Here is an 18,659-nt window from a genome sequence, read left to right as displayed (position 1 = left end):
GACTTTGACTCCCAGAATTCCCCAACCACTTTTATGGATTTCAACTCCCAGAATTCCCCAGCCAATTTAATGGACTTCAACTCCCAGAATTCCCCAGCCAATTTAATGGACTTCAACTCCCAGAATTCCCCAGCCAATTGTAAAATATATGGACTTTGACTCCCAGAATTACCCAACCACTTTTATGGACTTCAACTCCCAGAATTCACCAGCCAATTTAATGGACTTCAACTCCCAGAATTCCCCAACCAACTTTAAGATTGTGGACTTTGACTCCCAGAATTCCGCAACCAATTTTTAAGATACATGGGCTTCAACTCCCAGAATTCCCTAGCCAACTTTAAGTTGTGTGAATTTCACCTCTCAGAATTCCCTAGCCAATCAGATATGTGGACTTTGACTCCCAGAACTCTTCAGCTAGCATGTGGCTGGGGAATTCTGAAGTCCACCCATCTTAAGCTGCTGAAGTCAGAAATAGTGCCCCCAAGGATCAAGGACCACCAGCTACTGATGGTATACTCCTTCCTCCTTTGGTCTTTTTCTCCCTCCCACCTTCAGCTGCCAGTGTCCTCCATCTTCCTTACCCCCCAAAAAATACAACATTAGGAAACAACACAGGAACCATTTCTTTAACCAGTACAACAAAATAGAGCATCATTCAAGGAAAGTTTCCTGCTCTCCCATCTAATGAGACAGCTTTGTCATTACCCTGTCCACATAAAGAATCAAAATCTTAACATTTAATCCCCTAAAACAAGAGCTGAAACAAACAGCTTTTCAAAATTCTGTATCAAATATAGGGGCAGGTAAGATAGTCTACATGGAGAGGGTGCAAAAAGTCAAGATGTCAGCCACCACCATGTAATTAAAGCCCTTTTTAAATGCATATTAAAATGGGTGGGGCTCAGATGACATGGCCTTGGACTCCATCTCCACTGTTTGGGGGACCCTGCCAGTCAAGAAATGGAGAGATTTCTCTGAAGTTTCCTGTATCCAATCAAATGAAAGTTGGTCAGGAAAAAAAAAAAATGAAGGATTTCTCAGTCCAGTATGATGTAAAAGTGGCCTCTGACAGACCATCAGCCCAGGAAAGGGACGCAAGCGCTTAAATGTTGTGGTAGGGCCGGAGGTTGAGATGTTTGGTAGGACTTAAATGGCGCATTGCTGACATGGTCCTCAGAGGAGATCCATGGTGACTGAAGCACACAAATGGATTTAAGCAACCTTGAGAAGGAAGCGTACCAAAGGATTCACAAAAGAAAAACCAAAACAGTTAATTCACAAACTGTAAATACCAGGAAAGTAAAACAGAAAATCCTAGAGCAGATCCTTGACCAGCTGCAAGCCACTTCCCTGCTTAGGAGACCGAAGGCCAATGTTGACTGGAGCTCAGCCAGTTTCATCGCAGACCAGGGAGCCCATCCTGCACAGTGCAATCCAGTTCCAGACATAAGAACAGTCCAGGATGGAACGTGTGAATCCACCCAAGTTAGACCTTGATTTCCACGGAGATGGATGGGTGGGCTGTTCTTCTTCTTCTAGATCCTTTTGTACCGGTAGATGTGATATCGGCAACAAGGGCAGTAGTGATCGACGTCCTTACAGCATTTGGAGATGAAGGGGCAGAGACAGCAGCCCAAGCAGCAGCTGAGAGCCACATAGGAAAATAAAAAGACAGACCATGACTTGAAAAGGGTTTTCTTATGGCTTGTTGTTGTGGTGGTTATTATGCCAAGAACCCCAAAGGTGCTTTTTCAAAAGGCAACTGAACTGTTTTTCCTTATGCCAAGAAATTACACCATTTCAAAATTGCATATACCAACCATCATCCATTCTAGCTCAGGCCATTCCTAATGGCCCAGCAGTATGAGAATGGATCAGTCCCCGAAGGTGTCACATTAGAAATACAGAATTATTGCCTGTCAATCAACCCCAGCAATTCTAGACCAGGGCTCTCCAAACTTGGCAACTTTAAGACTTCTGTACGTCAACTCCCAGAATTCCTCAACCAGCCATACTGGCTGTGGAATTCTGGGAGTTGAAATCCTCAAGTCTTAAAATTGCCAAGCTTGGAGGCCCTGCTCTAGACCTTAGACAGCGTACTGCAACCTGGTGCTTTCCAGGCCTGCAGTGGTCCCTCAGATCCCAAGCTTCCAGTCTTTGATTGCAGGCCCAGACCTGGTTGGAGACGGCATACTGAGATTTTATTGTAAATATGTCCTTCTTGAAGAACCCCACCCACATCAGCTTTATCCTATAGATGTGTTTCTCCTCATGGCTGGCTGGGGAATTCTGGCAGTTGACAACCCCCTATCTTAATTTTGCCAAGCTTGAGAAACACTGCTATAGATCAGGGCAGTGGTACGGGTACCACCTGTGGTACATTGGCACCTGGCAGGTGGTATGCGACCATCCTAGAAAAGTGGTAGCGGGGGAAGAGAATGAGCTGAACCGATGGCAGCACCGTACAAGCCTGAGCGAGAGATGGCTGGAGCTGCAGGGCTGTCGGCTCAGCGGAAGCGCCAGGATCAGCGCTTCTTTGGGACTGTCAGGGCTCAGTGGAAGTGCCAGGATCAGCGCCAGGCTCCAGCTGGAGCTCAACACTGATCCTGGTGCTTCTGCTGAGCCCAGAAGAAGCACTGATCAACTGGAATGTTGCAGCCTCTCCAGGGTCTTGTGATTTACATTCAGATGCTTGGCCACTTATTCATATTTATGATGGTCACAGTGTCCCAGGATCATGTGAAGTGACCAAAACCTGCTGCAACCACCCAGCAGACAGGGAGAATAAAAACCAAACATCCCCCCACCCACCCCTGCTGCCAATCCTCAACAGAAATGCTCACAGCAATGAAAACCTCGGACAGGAGGAAGAGCGCGGCCGGGTGGGCAGGCAGGTGTCTTGCTCAGCTGTGGCTTGGGGGGCACTTTTTTCAGTGCCATTGTAACTTCGAACAGTCACTAAGTGAACTATTGTAAGTTGAGGACTACCTGTACTTCATCACTTTTTTCCTTTTTGGGGGGGGGGGTCATCAAGTTTTTGACACCTTGCTAGGCAACTGGTGGCATTTGGATATTGCCATCTCCTAAAAGTGGTACAGTGGGTGAAAAGGTTGAAAAGCCCTGCTATAGATGGCAAGCTTCTTAGAGCAGGAGTCTTCATAAGGCTGCACAAAAGCAAAAAGAGTGTTTTCTCCACCTCAGCCCACTCCCAGAATTCCCTAGCCAACTTTAAGACTTAGGGACTGAGTGGCTGAGGCTGAGAAACACTGGGCCAAAAAGCATCTCCAGGATCCAGTGTAACAGGGCCAAAGCAGCTCCGCCCCCTTAAGTACCTGTATGCAAATGTCACTGTGCAGGTTCCAAAGGGGTGGAGCTTGCATCAAAATGGTGCACCATGGCTTTGATTTGCACTCCTGGAAAAGCCTCTGGGCTTACCTGCAATGAGGCCCCACAAACCCAGAAAAAGCCCAAAGCAAAGCCTCAAATCTACCCCACGGCACCAGTGCCCCACCTGTGATATCCCTAAGCTTCTCCCAGATGAACTTCAAAATAACACTTGGCTACCAAAATGTCCCCATCTCTGGGGTGAGGCATCCGTTTCACCCCTTTAATCTCTTAGGGCTGGAGGGGGATTTAAAAAAGAAAATCAAGGGGGCAGCCCACATGATAGATGTGAAAAAGAGGGGGGCTGCGTGCACGGGTGTGGACGTCATCTTGAGTTTTTTGACCCTCCAGCCCCTCCCCTCCAACTAGTGGGGGAGGGGGCATGTTGGGCCTGAGTTGGACTACTCTGACCTAATGAACTCTATGAACCTGGAGGAAGATAAAATGGCGGAGCATGGACACTCACCCTATCAGACACAGGCAGGCCGAGAGGGCATAGGTTAGGCATCCCGCACGGAAGACCACCTCAGTGGTGATGATCTGTCGGCAACAGGGGCAGATGGTGGACGCAGGTTTACTGGAGAAGATGCCGGCCACCACAACAGGTGGGGAGGAGTCCATGCAGACTATGGGACAGAGAGGGGACAAACAGCAAGGTGCATTCTTACATTCTAGAGCTTTTCAGAGTAGGCAGGAATCTTTTCTGGACAGCCTTCTCTGGAATGGTAAGCAGGGGTCCTCAACCTTGGCAACTTTAAGAATGGTGGACTTCAACTCCCAGAATTCCTCAGCCAGCTGAGGAATTCTGGGAATTGAAGTCCACAAGTCTTAAAGTTGCCAAGGTTGAGGACCGCTGGTATAAGGTCTCTTGCTTGAGCAGGGGGTTGGACTAGAACACAGGTCACCAACCTTTTCATGCTGGGAGCGGCTGGGAAATTTGTGTGCGCACAGGTGCACAAATGGAGCCACAAGCGAACGAGGCCACATGCACCTGCACAGGGCTAGGAGTGCAGTTGGCTACAGCTAGCACCCACGTGCATGTGCAAACAGGATGCGCAGCCTGCACTGCGCTAGTGGCCCCATTTGCAGATGTGCACAGGCACTAGGTGCCGCCGCCATCAACCGTGCGCATGCGCAAATGGGCTGCGTAAACCCCGTGCACGCTAGTGGCCCCATTTACACAGGCGCTAGCCGCCACTGTTAGCCCCATGCACATGTGCAAATGGGTCTGCAGACGCTAGTGCAAGTGGGGGTGGGCGCGGACACACATGTGCGCACACTGGCCAGCCTGTCTTGTGGCCCGGTGGCCAGTAGGCCACGGCCCAGTAGTGGGACGCGGCCCATAGGTTGGGGACCCCTGGACTAGAAGACCTCCAAGGTCCTTCCCCACTCCGCTACTCTGCTTTTTCAGATTGGGAAGGGTGGGGAACTGGTGAAATGTTCAAACATTGGAAGAAAATGTCATGAAAACAACGGAAGACCTTCCCTCCAGCTCACAAATCGAGACAGCTGAGCAAACCCCAGGGGGAATTAAAAACAAACCAAAGGCTTTGATAGGTTCTCCTGATCATGAGGTTGAAAGCTTCTTTTTTTGCTAGGAAAGGTGGCTTTGTGCAAAGACCCCTGGAAATAAGCTTTTTCTCCATCCCTTTCCCCATCTTTTATCTTAGCTGGGCAATTTAAACCATCTCTGTCCTTGGGACCTGACTAAGATGGCCTTGGGTCCCTGTCCACCCCTCAAGCAGTTCCACATAGACACTCTGCTGTATCTGCCCTTAAATACTTTCATTAAAAGTCTTTTGATTAAAAAGAGCAAGTGTGATGCACCCTTTTTTATTTACACCAATGCTTCTGGGCCTCCCAGAGACTCCACCAGCACTCTCAAAACAGAAACCCCTTGAAGGAGGTTCAGTCCAGGAGTTCCTTGGAACACTAATCAAGGGAGCAACTTAGTCTCACATGTGTCCTTCTAATTAAATGGGTGCCCTGTCATTTGCCCCACTCGAATTGCTAACATTTGCCGAGACTCTTCCTGGTCCATAGTCAGCATTCCAATCCTCCCCAAATGCTTTAGATTCTTGAGGAGAACCTTCTTAATAACCTGAAGTGGGAAATTCAGGGAAACATGGATGTTGTTCTCCCCAGGTATCAGTCTAGTGTGAGATCTTAGGTGTCCAGAATAAGCCATGATTGCGTCATAAACATAAATGGGAATACTGGCAACTCACTTTGTCTATCTGCAAATGGCCATAAATGAGACATCTTGTATTTCCAGCATTCTGGACTATCCCTCTATCTATTTGTCTCTGTCTCCATATCTAACTCTCCATATCTATCTATCTCTCCATATCTATCTATCTATCTATCTGTCTATCTATCTATCTATCTATCTATCTATCTATCTATCTATCTATCTATCTATCTATCTCTCCTTATCTGCCTGCCTGCCTGCCTGCCTGCCTGCCTGCCTGCCTGCCTGCCTGCCTGCCTATCTATCTATCTATCTATCTATCTATCTATCTATCTATCTATCTATCTATCTGTCATCTATCTATCTCTCAGCTGTCTGTCTCTATCTATCTATCTATCTCTATCTCTATCATCTATCTCTATCTCTCCTTATCTGTCTGTCTGTCTGTCTCTCTCTCTCTATCTATCTATCATCTATCTATCTCTATCTCTCCATATCTGTCTGTCTATCTATCTATCTATCTATCTATCTATCTATCTATCTATCTATCTATCTATCTATCTCTCCTTATCTGCCTGCCTACCTGCCTGCCTGCCTATCTATCTATATCTATCTATCTATCTATCTATCTATCTATCTATCTATCTATCTATCTCTATCTCTCATCTGTCTGTCTCTATCTATCTATCTATCTATCTATCTATCTATCTATCTATCTATCTCTATCATCTATCTCTATCTCTCCTTATCTGTCTGTCTGTCTGTCTCTCTCTCTCTATCTATCTATCTATCTATCTATCTATCTCTATCTCTATCTATCATCTATCTATCTCTATCTCTCCATATCTGTCTATCTATCTGTCTGTCTGTCTGCCTGTCTGTCTGTCTGCTGTATCTAATCTATCCCAAAGTCCCTCAGCATTCTGTTGACTACCTTATGCAAAGTCTAGCAGAGACCTTCGCCCTTGGTGTTTGGGAACAAACCTAGCAAAGAATGCTACTTGGACATCTAAGGCATCTTATTCTTCCCCATGATTGCAGGTAGTTCTCAATTTATAACTTACAACTGATCAGAAATTCCGTTCCTAAGCAAGGAAACTGTTAAATGCGTCAGATGTGATTTTGCAACCTTAGTTTGCCATGGTTGTTAAGCAAATGACTGCAGTTCTTAAGTCCTGCTAAAGGAGACTGGCTCTCCCCCTTGACTTTGCTTGTTGAAGTTACTGGGAAAGTCGCAAAGGGGATCACATGACTTGGGATGCTGCAACCTCTGTTAAATACATGTTGGTTGCCAAGTGCCCAAATTTAGATCACATGAATATGGGGATGCTGCAGCGGTCATAAGTATGAGGAGTGGTCATATGCCACTTTTTCCAGGGCCATTGTAAGTTTGAATGGTCACTAAATGAATGGCTGTAAGTCCAGGACTAACTGCATATCAGTGTTTCCCAACCTTGGGAACTTTAAGATGCGTGGACTTCAACTCCCAGAATTTCCCAGCCAGCTATGCTGGCTGGGGAATTCTGGGAATTGAAGTCCACGTATCTTAAAGATCCTAGGGTTGGGAAACACTGCTGTATATGAATTAGTCTTTAGCATATAAGTACCTGGTCCTAATACGTCACAAATCACTTCTTCACAGCTGTACGGAGGTGGGGATGGAATATCATAGCAGCAAGCACCTGCACCAAGAGGAAGAGAAGCGTTGCAGAGGGTTTGGATCAAGCCCCAATCCCAACCCTCTTTCTCCTTTGATCCAAGCCTCAGCCTTAGAAATGCACCTGGCACATACCTGAGACACGGTAAGTCTCCGAAGCATCAGGTGCGTACGGATCTGATGCATATTGTTTATAGCTTTGTGGTTCCGAGCCGCAGGATTGGGGGGCATACACTTGTGGATTGTAGGGCTGTGATGCGTAGGCCTCCGGGGTGTATGAAGCAGAGTATCCCGGAGCATAAGGTTCCTGGGGAATAGCCAGTGACACCATGGGAACGGAGACTTGCTCCTTCTGCTGGGACATCTTTATTCCAGACATCTGAGGGAGATGGGTGGTTCAAAAATATGATGGACGGGGGGACAGATAAACAAACAAACAAACAAACAAATATTTTCCTCCAAAAGAGAAAAAGCAAGTCAGAGGGCAAATGTCTTGATTTCCACCTGTTAGTCATCTCAGGGGTTGGAAACAATACAAACCACAGGGTTAAAGTTGCATTTTAACTCTCCTGTTCTCACACAGTTTCATCAGAGGTATCTCTAGCTAATCACTGAATAAGCTAAAGCACTTAAATCTTGGCCTGAATGTAGCTTACTCCAAACCAAACTTCAAAGATCAAGCCAACTGGCTGGTGTAGGAGGAGCCTTGCTTACTGGGCAAGGCCTCATGAAGTCTTTGCCTTGTTAAACAGAGTTCACATCACTTTATCAATCCTTAGTAAGACCACATCTAGAATACTGCATCCAGTTTGCAAAAAGATGTTGAGACTTTGGAAAAAGCGCAGAGAAGAGCAACTAAGACAATTAGAGGGTTAGGAGTTAAAACATATGAAGAATGGTTTCAGGAACTGGATATATCTACTCTAGAGAAAAGAAGGATTTAGGGGATGACATGATACCAGTATTCCAGTATTTGAGGAGCTGCCACAGAGAAGAGGGGGTGCCTTCCAAAGCACCTGAATGCAAGACAAGAAACAACGGTTGGAAACTGATCAAAGAGAGAAGCAATATCTGGAATTAAGGAGAAACTTCCTTAAGAGTGAGAACAATTAACCAGTGGAACACCTTGCCTTCAGAAGCTTCATCACTGGAGGTTTTTAAGAAGAGACTGGGCAGCCCATCTGCCTGAAATGATATAGGGCAGTGATGGTGAACCTTTTAGAGACCGAGTGCCCAAACTGCAACCCAAAATCCACTGATGCATCGTCAGGTGCCAGGTCGGTGTGGCCCATTGGGTGGGCGTGGCTGCGGTGGTAACGGCAGACTGGGTGGGACTAAAAAGTTCAATCAATCAATTCCAACTTTGCGAGATCTTTTTTTTCCTGCAAGAAGTTGAAATTGACTGATTGTTTGAACCTTTTTTTTTTTGCACAAGGCGGCGGAGGCCTAAAGCGAAAAGGTTTTATAAAACCCAGCTGAAGGCCTAGGACTGGGGCGATGGCGCGCGTGCCCACAGAGAGGCTCTGAGTGCCGCCTCTGGCACCTGTGCCATAGGTTCACCACCACGGATATAGGGTCTCCTGCTTGAGCAAAGATTGGTCTAGAAGACCTCCAAGGCCCCTTCCAGCGCTATTCTGATGGATTGATACCCAATCCTTCCCTGATGCTGCCACAGACTCTGCCAAATACGATCAGCTATGTTTTCCCTAAATAGTGCTTCTTTGCACCCTAGATTTGTCAACAATCTATCTTAAATATATTGGGAAATATTCTCATTTTCACTACCAGCACTTTAAAAACCCCAAGACATTGGTAGAGTGGAGGGAAGAAATTTGGCTTCAGTTAATTCAAGCAATATGCTGCAGACTAGCACTTGCTCCAGCAGCCATGAAGGCCTTGGCAGATATTCAGGTGTACGAGGGCCAGATGGTTTTTCCTGTGACACTCTATGGAAGAGAAAGTTGGATCTTGAAGATGTACAATAGGAAGAGTATTGACCTTTTTGGTGTTGGAGAAGACTCCTGAATTCACCATGAAAGAAAACATAGAAGTGAAGCGTTAGGCCAGTGGTTCTCAATCTTTTTAATGCCGCGCCCCCCAACCAGTCATAAGTCGAGGACTACTCAACCGGTCGTAAGTCGAGGACTACTCAACTGGTGCAGCACCGTTTGCAGAATGGGACTTTTGGCGGGCTCAGCAGGGCAGAGACAGCCTGGACAATTCCTATTGGCTTTTGAAAGCCAATAGAATTAGACTCTATTCAAGAGAGTCTATTCTATGGGCTTTCAAAAGCCAATAGAATAAAAGGGAGTAGCACAGCTAAAGAAAAGGGGGGGAAAATGGCGGACTGCGTTGTTTGGCGACCCCCGTGAAATGGTCGTTCGACCCCAAATGGGGTCCCGACCCACAGGTTGAGAACCACTGCGTTAGGTAAATCAGCTTAAGAGTTCTCACTTGAGGCACAAATGACCAGGTTCAAATTATTCTACTTTTACTTTATGCAGAAACGCAGCTCCAAGAGAAGGGTCTAACTCTAACACATAGAAAGATAGTACAAGTGTGGTGGCTTACGAGGTTAGGATGTCGGGCTGATGATTGGCAGGCTCACATTTGAGACCCGTGCCGCCATGGGGTAAGGTGAGCTCCCATCATATGCTCCAGCTCCTGCCAATGCAGCAGTTTGAATGTGGGTAGCTACCACATTGGTGGGCAACTTTGCGGGGACACAAAAGGAGTCCCAACTGGCTGTGTCCTGGACAATAGTGATGTCATTGGCAAATCCTTTCATCATGGAAGCACGAAAAAAAAACATGAGGAAAAGTGAAAGGAAAGAGTATAACCAGCAGCCAGGTGGATGGACTCAATTATAATGGCGATGAACACACCATGAGAAGACCTGAAAGACCAGGCTGGGGACAGATTGTCTTGGGGAAAATCTATGTATGTGTCGCTAGGAGTCAAAAATGACTTGATTGCACATAATCAAATCACCTTCAGGCCACACAAATCGCCACATCAGTGATCAAAACACATTTGCTATTATTTCCCTTTGTCAGAAATGGATTTTTGAAGACTTGCACATCCCTTGAAATTAGATTATAAAATTAAGTTTTGGCATTTTGCGCCACGTGAACTTGCGAATAATAATATAAATGCAGAGTCATATGTAAATAGAATGACGCTCAAATTATGTAAATTAGGAGCTTTTTTCCCTCTGGTTTCTTTACAAAATGTTTTGTAAGTATCTCTAGATGCTGTGTTAAAATAGAGCCATTTTGTTTATTATTTGATCATTTGTTTGCTCTTTTACATTGATAAGATGCTTTTTCTCATTGTTGATAGAACCTTATTGTTCCGAATTCGAATTCCAAATGTCATTCTTCCTGCCCTTCTTAATGAATATCATGATTAAAGAAGAGGTAGGGTTTTTCCTTAAATCAAAACATAACTTGGCATCACCCTTTTTTTTAAAAATTCTCCTTTTAAGCTCAGCTACTCTGTTTCTTTTTTGATTTCACCTTTTAACGTGGATTCTTATTTGTAGCCAGCCTGACATTTCCCCTTTCTTTGTTTAACTCTTTTCCCAGCTATTCACCTATTTTAGATAAGATAGGATAACCTTTATTCTCATTTTTTTTACTGTGGGCACAATGGCACACATCAAAAATGAAATTTAGTTGCCCGCTCTCAAAGTGAAACCCATACAAGACACACACTTAAACATACTATGAACAACGTATGTATAGAGCAGTGGTTCTCAACCTGTGGGTCGGGACCCCATTTGGGGTTGAACGACCATTTCACGGGGGTCGCCAAACAACGCAGTCCGCCATTTTTTCCCCCTTTTCCTTAGCTGTGCTACTCCCTTTTATTCTATTGGCTTTTGAAAGCCAATAGAATAGACTCTCTTGAATAGAGTCTAATTCTATTGGCTTTCAAAAGCCAATAGGAATTGTCCAGGCTGTCTCTGCCCTGCTGAGCCCGCCAAAAGTCCCATTCTGCAAACGGTGCTGCACCAGTTGAGTAATCCTTGACTTACGATCGGTTGGGGGTCGCAGCATTAAAAAGGTTGAGAACCACTGGTATAGACCCACACCCCTACATATACGTAGCAAATAAATATTAAATATTGTCCATCTTGAATGTATAACGGAAGGAGGAAGCTTGAGAATTCACAAGGTTAATGCTGTATGGAATGAAACTATGGCTGAATCTGGATGTTCTGCTTCAGGTACCACGAAGCCCCCTCCCCCCAGAAGGGAACAAGGAAAACAGATCGTGAAGAGGATGTGTAGTGTCCCAGATGATCTTACGGACCCTGCTCAAGCAGCGCTTCTGTGCTATGTCCTGGATGGGAGGGAGGGAGCTGCCAATGATCTTTTCGGCCGTCCTCACCACTCTCTGCACCGCCTTCCTGTCTGAAGCAGGGATGCCTCCAAACCAGCTATTCACCTATTTTACCTTTATGATTTTAAGCTCCTTGGTGGCCCTCCTTGCGTGTCACTAGGTAGTCTTCAGAAGTGCTTGACACACAGACAGTAACTGGCCTGAATTACCAGGAGGGAAGACTTCCTTCCAGAGGCGAAAGAGGCAACTCAGTTCAGACAGCTTGTGTGAGAGAAAGAGGGTGGAGACAGCCCCTTCCTAACAGTTCCCAGAGCGTATGCTTCGGAGTAGTTTGCTTCAGTTTGGTGAGAGTTTAGCCAAAGGCAGGGAACAATAAAGAAATCTGCTTGGAAGAATCACCGCATGTCTTTCTTGGTTTTGGGGACCTGACAGGTAAGCACAGTACAAAGACAGAAGAGGAACGCTAATTTTATATCCCAAATTGAGATATCAGGATCACAAGGTCTTGTATGTATTCATGAACCTGATTTGAGCATGTTTTCCATTTGGGGGTGGTTCACCCATCATTTAATCATGAAAATTTTTTAAGAAGAAACTGGACAGCCATTTGTCTGAAATGGTATAGGGTTTTCTGCCTGAGCAGGTGGTTAGACTAGATGACCTCCAAGGTCCCTTCCAACTTTATTATTATTAAATAATAATAAAGGCCACCCAGACCCAAACTACAGGTCCTATGTTACAGTCTTGTTGTTCAGTTATAATTCTAGACAAAGTGTTTAGAATAAACATCTTGTGATATTTCATGCATAGTTTATTTTATAGTTAAGGATTTATCTACAAAAGGGGTTGGAGGGAAGCTTTTCCAATTGATGCTGCAGAATTTGAATCAACGCGATGGAATTATTTTTTTCCTGTTCTAGTGAAAAAGTACCAATTTAATCCTGTTGTTGTATTTCTTGATTTTCATTTCTTCCCACATTCTCAGTTACTGAGCCAGTGGCTTCAGTGCATTAAACTACTGAAGAACTAAATGGCACGAGCATAATTCATAGCAAGACGGAAGTGAACCAGGCCCTCCATTCAGCATCTCTCTCTCCTCTGAACCACAAAGAGTATTTAAAAAGTTCTAACATTTGTCGATTATTCAGCTTTCTAACCAGAGCTGAGAACCTTTCTGAGAAATTCAAAACATTTGGCTGACTGTTCTGTTTTTCCTTATTTTTACTTTTTCCAAATATTACTTTTAAATCTGGATGTTTCTATGTTCTGAGGGGGAAGGAAGGAAGGAAAGAAGGAAGAAAAAGAAGAAAGAAAGAAAGAAAGAAAGAAAGAAAGAAAGAAAGAAAGAAAGAAAGAAAGAAAGAAAGAAGGAAGGAAGGAAGGAAAGAAGGAAAGGAAGGAAGGAAGGAAGGAAGGAAGAAAGAAAGAAAGAAAGAAAGAAAGAAAGAAAGAAAGAAAGAAAGAAAGAAAGAAAGAAAGAAAGAAAGAGGAAGTTGTACCCTACACTCAAGCAGCTAAAAATAAGCCCCACCAAGCAAGTACAGGACTTACTTCTGAACAGACGGTGCTAAAAATCTTCTTATTGTGATACGATTTAATACCTAGGGGGAAAGATTTATTGGTGGTACAGCTAGTCCATTTTGCCAGGGTATCAAAAAGCCTCAAAACAATAATTGGAGGGGTTTTCCAAGAACTCCTGGCTCACAGAATATAAGTGTATGAATTAAACCAATGAGCAATTAAACATTAATAAGAAGTTTGGCTGGCACTCATTCCATTAGCATCTGCTCAGCCAAGGAGCATCACCTGTTGATGCAAAAGAGAGACAGACCTTTGGGTTGTCTTGGGTTTGCCTTCCTATTCCTATTTTCAGGAATTCCAGGATGTCAAAGAAATCTCTTACCTTTGCGGACCAGAATTGCGACAAGCCCTTTGTTCTTCTCCCAACTTGTTGATGGCTTCACCCCCGGGTTGAATACTTAAACTGGAGCATGCTCCGGTCCTTCAGCCGACATGGAACCTAGGAGTGACAGAGACCAGTTGTAGCGACAGGAAGGAAATACTGGAGTGGCAGGAACATTTAATTACCCCGCCAAGAGCTCCAGCCTCCTCCAAAGATTTGTGGCAAACATCCTTGGAAGGAATGTGGGAAAACATGTTTGCCGGGACTTATTAATTTTTTTTAAGCTGAGTGTTTTGTTTTGTGCTTGACATGGAAATCAACTGAAAATAATCCGTGTTCATCACCTGAGGCTTCATGTGGAAGTATCACCATTTCAGAAGGAAGATGGTTCTTGACTTGCTTAATTCAGGTCGGGCACACATCCAAGACTTAATAACATCAAGCCTTTGGGAAGAATTCAGTTTCAGAACTGGGTTTCTCCTTTAGATCTGAAGATATCAAAGCATTCTGGAGCTCTGGCTGGAAGCCCTTTGATGTTGCTTGATGGAGTCCTTCTTGAAATACCCACCTTTGTGTCTCATTATACTTTCACTGGTTTTTATGACTTTGAGGAAGAAGTGACTGACTTTTCAAAATTAGTCTCAAATGTATGTATGTGTACGTATGTGAGTGTGAGTGTATATTCAGTAGCAAAGCTAATAAGCTGAAGCCAATTTTGAGGTCTATTTTGGAACTTAAAATTCTTGGCTTATCCTTGAATTTATACAGTAATGCTCAGTGTAACATTAGTAAAAAAAAAACACCAGAGTTTGTTTTTTTAAATCCTGTATGCTGGCCAGAAACTCACTTTGTGGGTGAATAATCTTACACATTTTTTTTTTAGTAAATCAGATTTATTCATTTGATTTATACATCTGCAGTGATCACAGATCCATTATTTTAAAGAGCCTTTATTTCAGAAAGCTATCCTTAGAGTTATTTATTTTTCCAAAAATTACTTTTGTTCTTTATTTTGGTCATTTGGTTATTTGGTCATTTAATTTTTACCATGCAAATGGTACCCATTAATGTACTGAATTTTTTAAAAAATAAATTGATGTATACTGTTTGATTTTAGATTTTTTTTAAATTAAAATATATCTTTTTGTAATTTTTTTTCTCAGTTTTGCTCTTGAATTTTCCTTTATAAGGCAGCTATAAACATAAATAGTTTATTTATCTAGTTATTATAGATAAATAGTTATTTATATTTATGAACCGCTTTCAGATTTGCACTTTATCCAAGAAAGTGTGGTCAATGTATTTATATTTTAATTTTGATATATTTATATTTTGACTGGGGGCTGCCCAGAGTTGGTTGGAAGATGGGCAACTATATAAATATTTTAAATAAATAAATAAAATATATCCTACCTTTGGTACAGGAGCTCAGGAGGGCATATGGGTGTGTCAAAAAGAATTTTAACACATGACAGCTATAACTACATAATCGAAGACCTACCCTATGTAAAAAATGGGAAAGGATTTACTGTAGATTTCCTGGACATAACTACCAGCTTGAATTCTTGGATTCTTCCCTGTGTACCATATGTGAACTATGGTCCACCAGTTGGGAGCTACTGCCTTAGACCAGGGCTTCTCAACCTTGGCAATTTGAAGACATTGGAACTTGAAGAAGTGCACAAAGAGCAATGAAGATGACGAAGGGTCTGGAGGCTAAATTGTATGATGAACAGCTAAGCTAAGGAAACTAGGTATCTCTAGCAACAGCAGTAGCACTTAAACATATATACCACTTCACAGTGCTTTGCAGCCCTCTCTAAGCGGTTTACAGGGTCAGCTTGTGGCCCCCAACAATTTGGGCCCTCATTTTACCGACCTCGGAAGGACGGAAGGCTGAGTCAACCTTGAGCTGGTGAGGATCGAACTCCTGGCGGTCAGCAGAATTAGCCTGCAATACTGCATTCTAACCACTGTGCCACCAGGGCTCATCTATCATCTATGATAAATAGACGATAGAGATAAATAGAGAGACAGACAGACAGATATGATATATAGATGACAGCAATAGCAATAGCACTTAGACTTATCTACCGCTTCAGAGTGCTCTTCAGCCCTCTCTCTCTCTAAGCGGTTTACAGAGTCAGCCTGTTGCCCCCAACAATCTGGGTCCTCATGAAGAGAAGTATTAGGGGGTACATGAAAGCTGTCTTTCAGTGCTTGAGGGGCTGTCACAGAGAAGAAAGATTTGACTTATTTTCTAAGGCACCTGAGGGCAGGACAAGAAGTAATGGGTGGAAGCTTGTTAAACAGAGATTCAACCTAGGATGAAGAAATTTCCTGACAGTGAAAACAATTAATCAACGAAACAGCTTGCCTGCTGGGGTTGTGAGCGCTCCATCACTAAAGATTTTGAAAAACAGACTGGACAATCATTTGACTGGGACAGTGTAAAGCTCCTGCCTTGAGCAGGGGGCTGGACTAAAAGACCTCCAAGGTCCCTTCCAGCCTATTATTCTATGTTCAACTCCCAGAATTTCCAACCAACATGGTTTGTTGGGAAATTCTGGGAGTTGAAATCCAGTTGTCTTCACGTTGTAGAGGTTGAGTAACACTGGATTAGACAGTGGAATGACTGACATAAGTAGACCATGTATATAAGCAGCCTCTCTCTTGTCTGATTCTTCTCTCCACTCTCTTGATCACAAGAAAAACATGTGAATGCATCATTCTTATATCATTCAGGCCTGACACCTAACCCTTTTCTTCTTGTCTGTGTTTAAACAAGCAAATGTCTGGATGACCCAGGAGTAGAGCAGAGTCCTCACTTTGTTTAAAGGATTTTCCTGTCTAAATTCAGCTTTAAAAGTCCAGCAATTTGCAGCAACTTGTCCCTGCCCTTCAAAATTAGCATTTGCTGCAATGGTGCCTTGCTACACAGGATCCGGTGAACGTTATCATTAAATCAGCTTTGCTTGATAGAAAGGAGTAATTTTGGTTAGAATCTATTTCTTCTTTGGTTCTCCATTTTTGATGTCTTTTGGTGAAGTTTAAGCAGGCCAGAAGATGCTGAACTGTATTTCTGATGCAGCAAAATCACGACGCAGGCAGAAATGATGTACTGACATAAATCCCAGGAAAGGAAAAAAGGTTTATTTTCAATCACTGAGAATAGAGCTGGAAGGGACCTTGGAGGTCTTCTAGTCCAACCCTGTGCTCAGGCAGGAAACCCTGTACCATTTCAGTCTCTTTTTGGAAGCCTCCAGTGATGGAGGACCCCAAACTTCTGAACTCAAGCCATTCCCCTGATTAATTGTTCTCACTATTAGGAAATTTCTCCTTAGTTTTAGGTTGCTTCTCTCCTTGATTAGTTTTCATCCATGAATTCTTCTCATGCTTCAGGTGCTTTGGAAAATAGATTGACCCCGTCTTCTTTGCAGCCATCCCTCAAATATTGGAAGACTGCTATCATGTCACCTTCAGTCTTTCCTTTTTCTAGACCAGCCATACCCAGTTTTTGCAACCATTCATCATGTTTTAGTCTCCAGGCGCTTAATCATCTTAGTTGCTCTTCTCTGCACTTTTTCCAAAGTTTCAACAACTTTTTTGTAAGGTGGTGACCAAAAATGGATGCAGTATTCCAGGTGTGGCCTTTCTAAGGTTTTATAAAGCAGTACTAATACTTCACGTGATTTTGATTCTCTGTTTATGCAACCAAGGATTGCATTAGCTTTTTCAGCTAAAGGCGCTTGTCTACTTGGCTTTCAAGGCAAAGTCAAGCCCTGCTAACCATTTTCTTTATCGTAGTGCTCTAGGCTTCAGTCCCTTATTTTATAATCTGAAATAGGATATTCAGGAGTCCAACCGCTTTGATCTTGAGTGTATGGTTAAATGGGCTCAAAATTTTGAAGAGCCGATTTTATTAGATACATGGGAGGTAATTTGGGTGAGGAATGTTAAGTTCACCCAAGCTCAAAATTTACGAGAAAATTTTTATAAAATGTTTTATAGGTGGCACCTGGATCCACAAAAGATGTCTTGTATGTATCCGAATGTACAGCCCAAATGTTGGAGATGTGGTTGTTTGGATGCAACGTACTACCATATCTGGTGGTCATGTAGAAATATAAAGGCTTTTTGGATTAAGATTTGGTGGAACATTCAGAAGATTTTTAATAGAAGGATAAAATTTACACCACAATTATTTTTGTTAGGTATTATTGAAGATTGTGATGGCAAAGAGATTATTTTAATGTTGAATTTTATTACGGCGGCAAGGTTATTGATTGGGCAATATTGGAAGAAAGATTCCTTGCCTAGTATAGAAGAATGGTTTTTAAAAGTTTCTTATTTATCAGAAATGGCAAAAATTTCAGCTTATCTGAAAGACCATTCACAAGAGAGATATATCTCGGTGTGGAAAAGATGGGCAAATTTTGTACAGAATAAATATAGGATTAGAAAGTATTATTTAGCTCTTGAATAATTTATAGTTTAAAATGGGTATTTTTCTTTTTTTTATTGTTATGTTATGGTTGGACTTGTTTCTATGTATTGGAGTTAAAGTACTTTAAATTTTTTGGATGTATGTATAGTTGATTGATGTTCATTTAACTTGTATGTTTTTTTTTATTTTTTAAACCCTGTATTCAGCTCTGGGAAGGAGGGGGGAGGGTCATGGGGGGTTGGAGGGGGGGAGGTATTTTATTGTAAAAAGTTCATAAAATTTTCAATAAAATAATAATAATAATAATAATATGCTCCTCAGCCAGGATCTCTTCAAGAGGTTCCTAAGAGCACCCGGATCCCTCAGGGATTCACATGACCTACAATTTATTTATTTATGCAATGAATGATACATTAACAAATAAACGATAAGATAGGGAGGCAATGAAAGTCTTTTTGAGGTGGCAGTTTGGAGATGGGATTTGAAAGAAAGATTGGTTAAGTCTGCTGCTTGAAGACGCCTAATCGCAGGATTGCAGGGCTGACTCCGCAGGTCTTCATCGGATCTGCAATGTTTACATGGGAGATACACTTTCTACAGATAGGTCAATATGAGCTCAACCTCACGCCCACACCGTGGCAGGATATGTTTTAAATGCCATGGGTGGGGTTAGTGAGATGCAAAGAGTCTTTAATTAACATGAGATTTTGGAAAAGGATATTTCAAA

General features: G+C 43.0%; 1 protein-coding gene across 1 annotated transcript; it reads right to left on the bottom strand.

Moving 5' to 3' along the window:
* Positions 1 to 260: 260 nt before the first annotated feature.
* On the bottom strand, positions 261 to 13,882 carry LOC120310945 (lipopolysaccharide-induced tumor necrosis factor-alpha factor homolog). The gene is made up of 5 exons (XM_039349953.1): positions 13,486 to 13,882; positions 7,371 to 7,614; positions 7,186 to 7,260; positions 3,854 to 4,013; positions 261 to 1,647 (listed from the first exon to the last, which is right to left on the bottom strand). Exons 2-5 carry the CDS (start codon positions 7,612 to 7,614, stop codon positions 1,539 to 1,541), a joined length of 588 nt encoding a protein of 195 aa, XP_039205887.1. The 5' UTR covers positions 13,486 to 13,882; the 3' UTR covers positions 261 to 1,538.
* Between the last annotated feature and the right edge of the window lie 4,777 nt (positions 13,883 to 18,659).

The sequence above is a fragment of the Crotalus tigris genome, unplaced genomic scaffold, assembly GCF_016545835.1.
Source record: "Crotalus tigris isolate CLP2741 ecotype Arizona unplaced genomic scaffold, ASM1654583v1 scf7180000018301.7375997, whole genome shotgun sequence".
Classification (NCBI taxonomy): Eukaryota; Metazoa; Chordata; class Lepidosauria; order Squamata; family Viperidae; genus Crotalus; species Crotalus tigris.
This window is presented reverse-complemented; position numbering and strand designations above follow the sequence as displayed.

Excerpts from the sequence above, each read along its gene's own strand:
- LOC120310945 (XM_039349953.1), bottom strand. The coding sequence starts at position 7,614 with ATGTCTGGAATAAAGATGTCCCAGCAGAAGGAGCAAGTCTCCGTTCCC. Across the intron at positions 4,014-7,185 it reads TTGTGACGTATTAGGACCAG|TCTGCATGGACTCCTCCCCA; the intron begins GTACTTATATGC and ends TCTGTCCCATAG. Across the intron at positions 1,648-3,853 it reads GCCTGCCTGTGTCTGATAGG|CTGCTGCTTGGGCTGCTGTC; the intron begins GTGAGTGTCCAT and ends TGTGGCTCTCAG.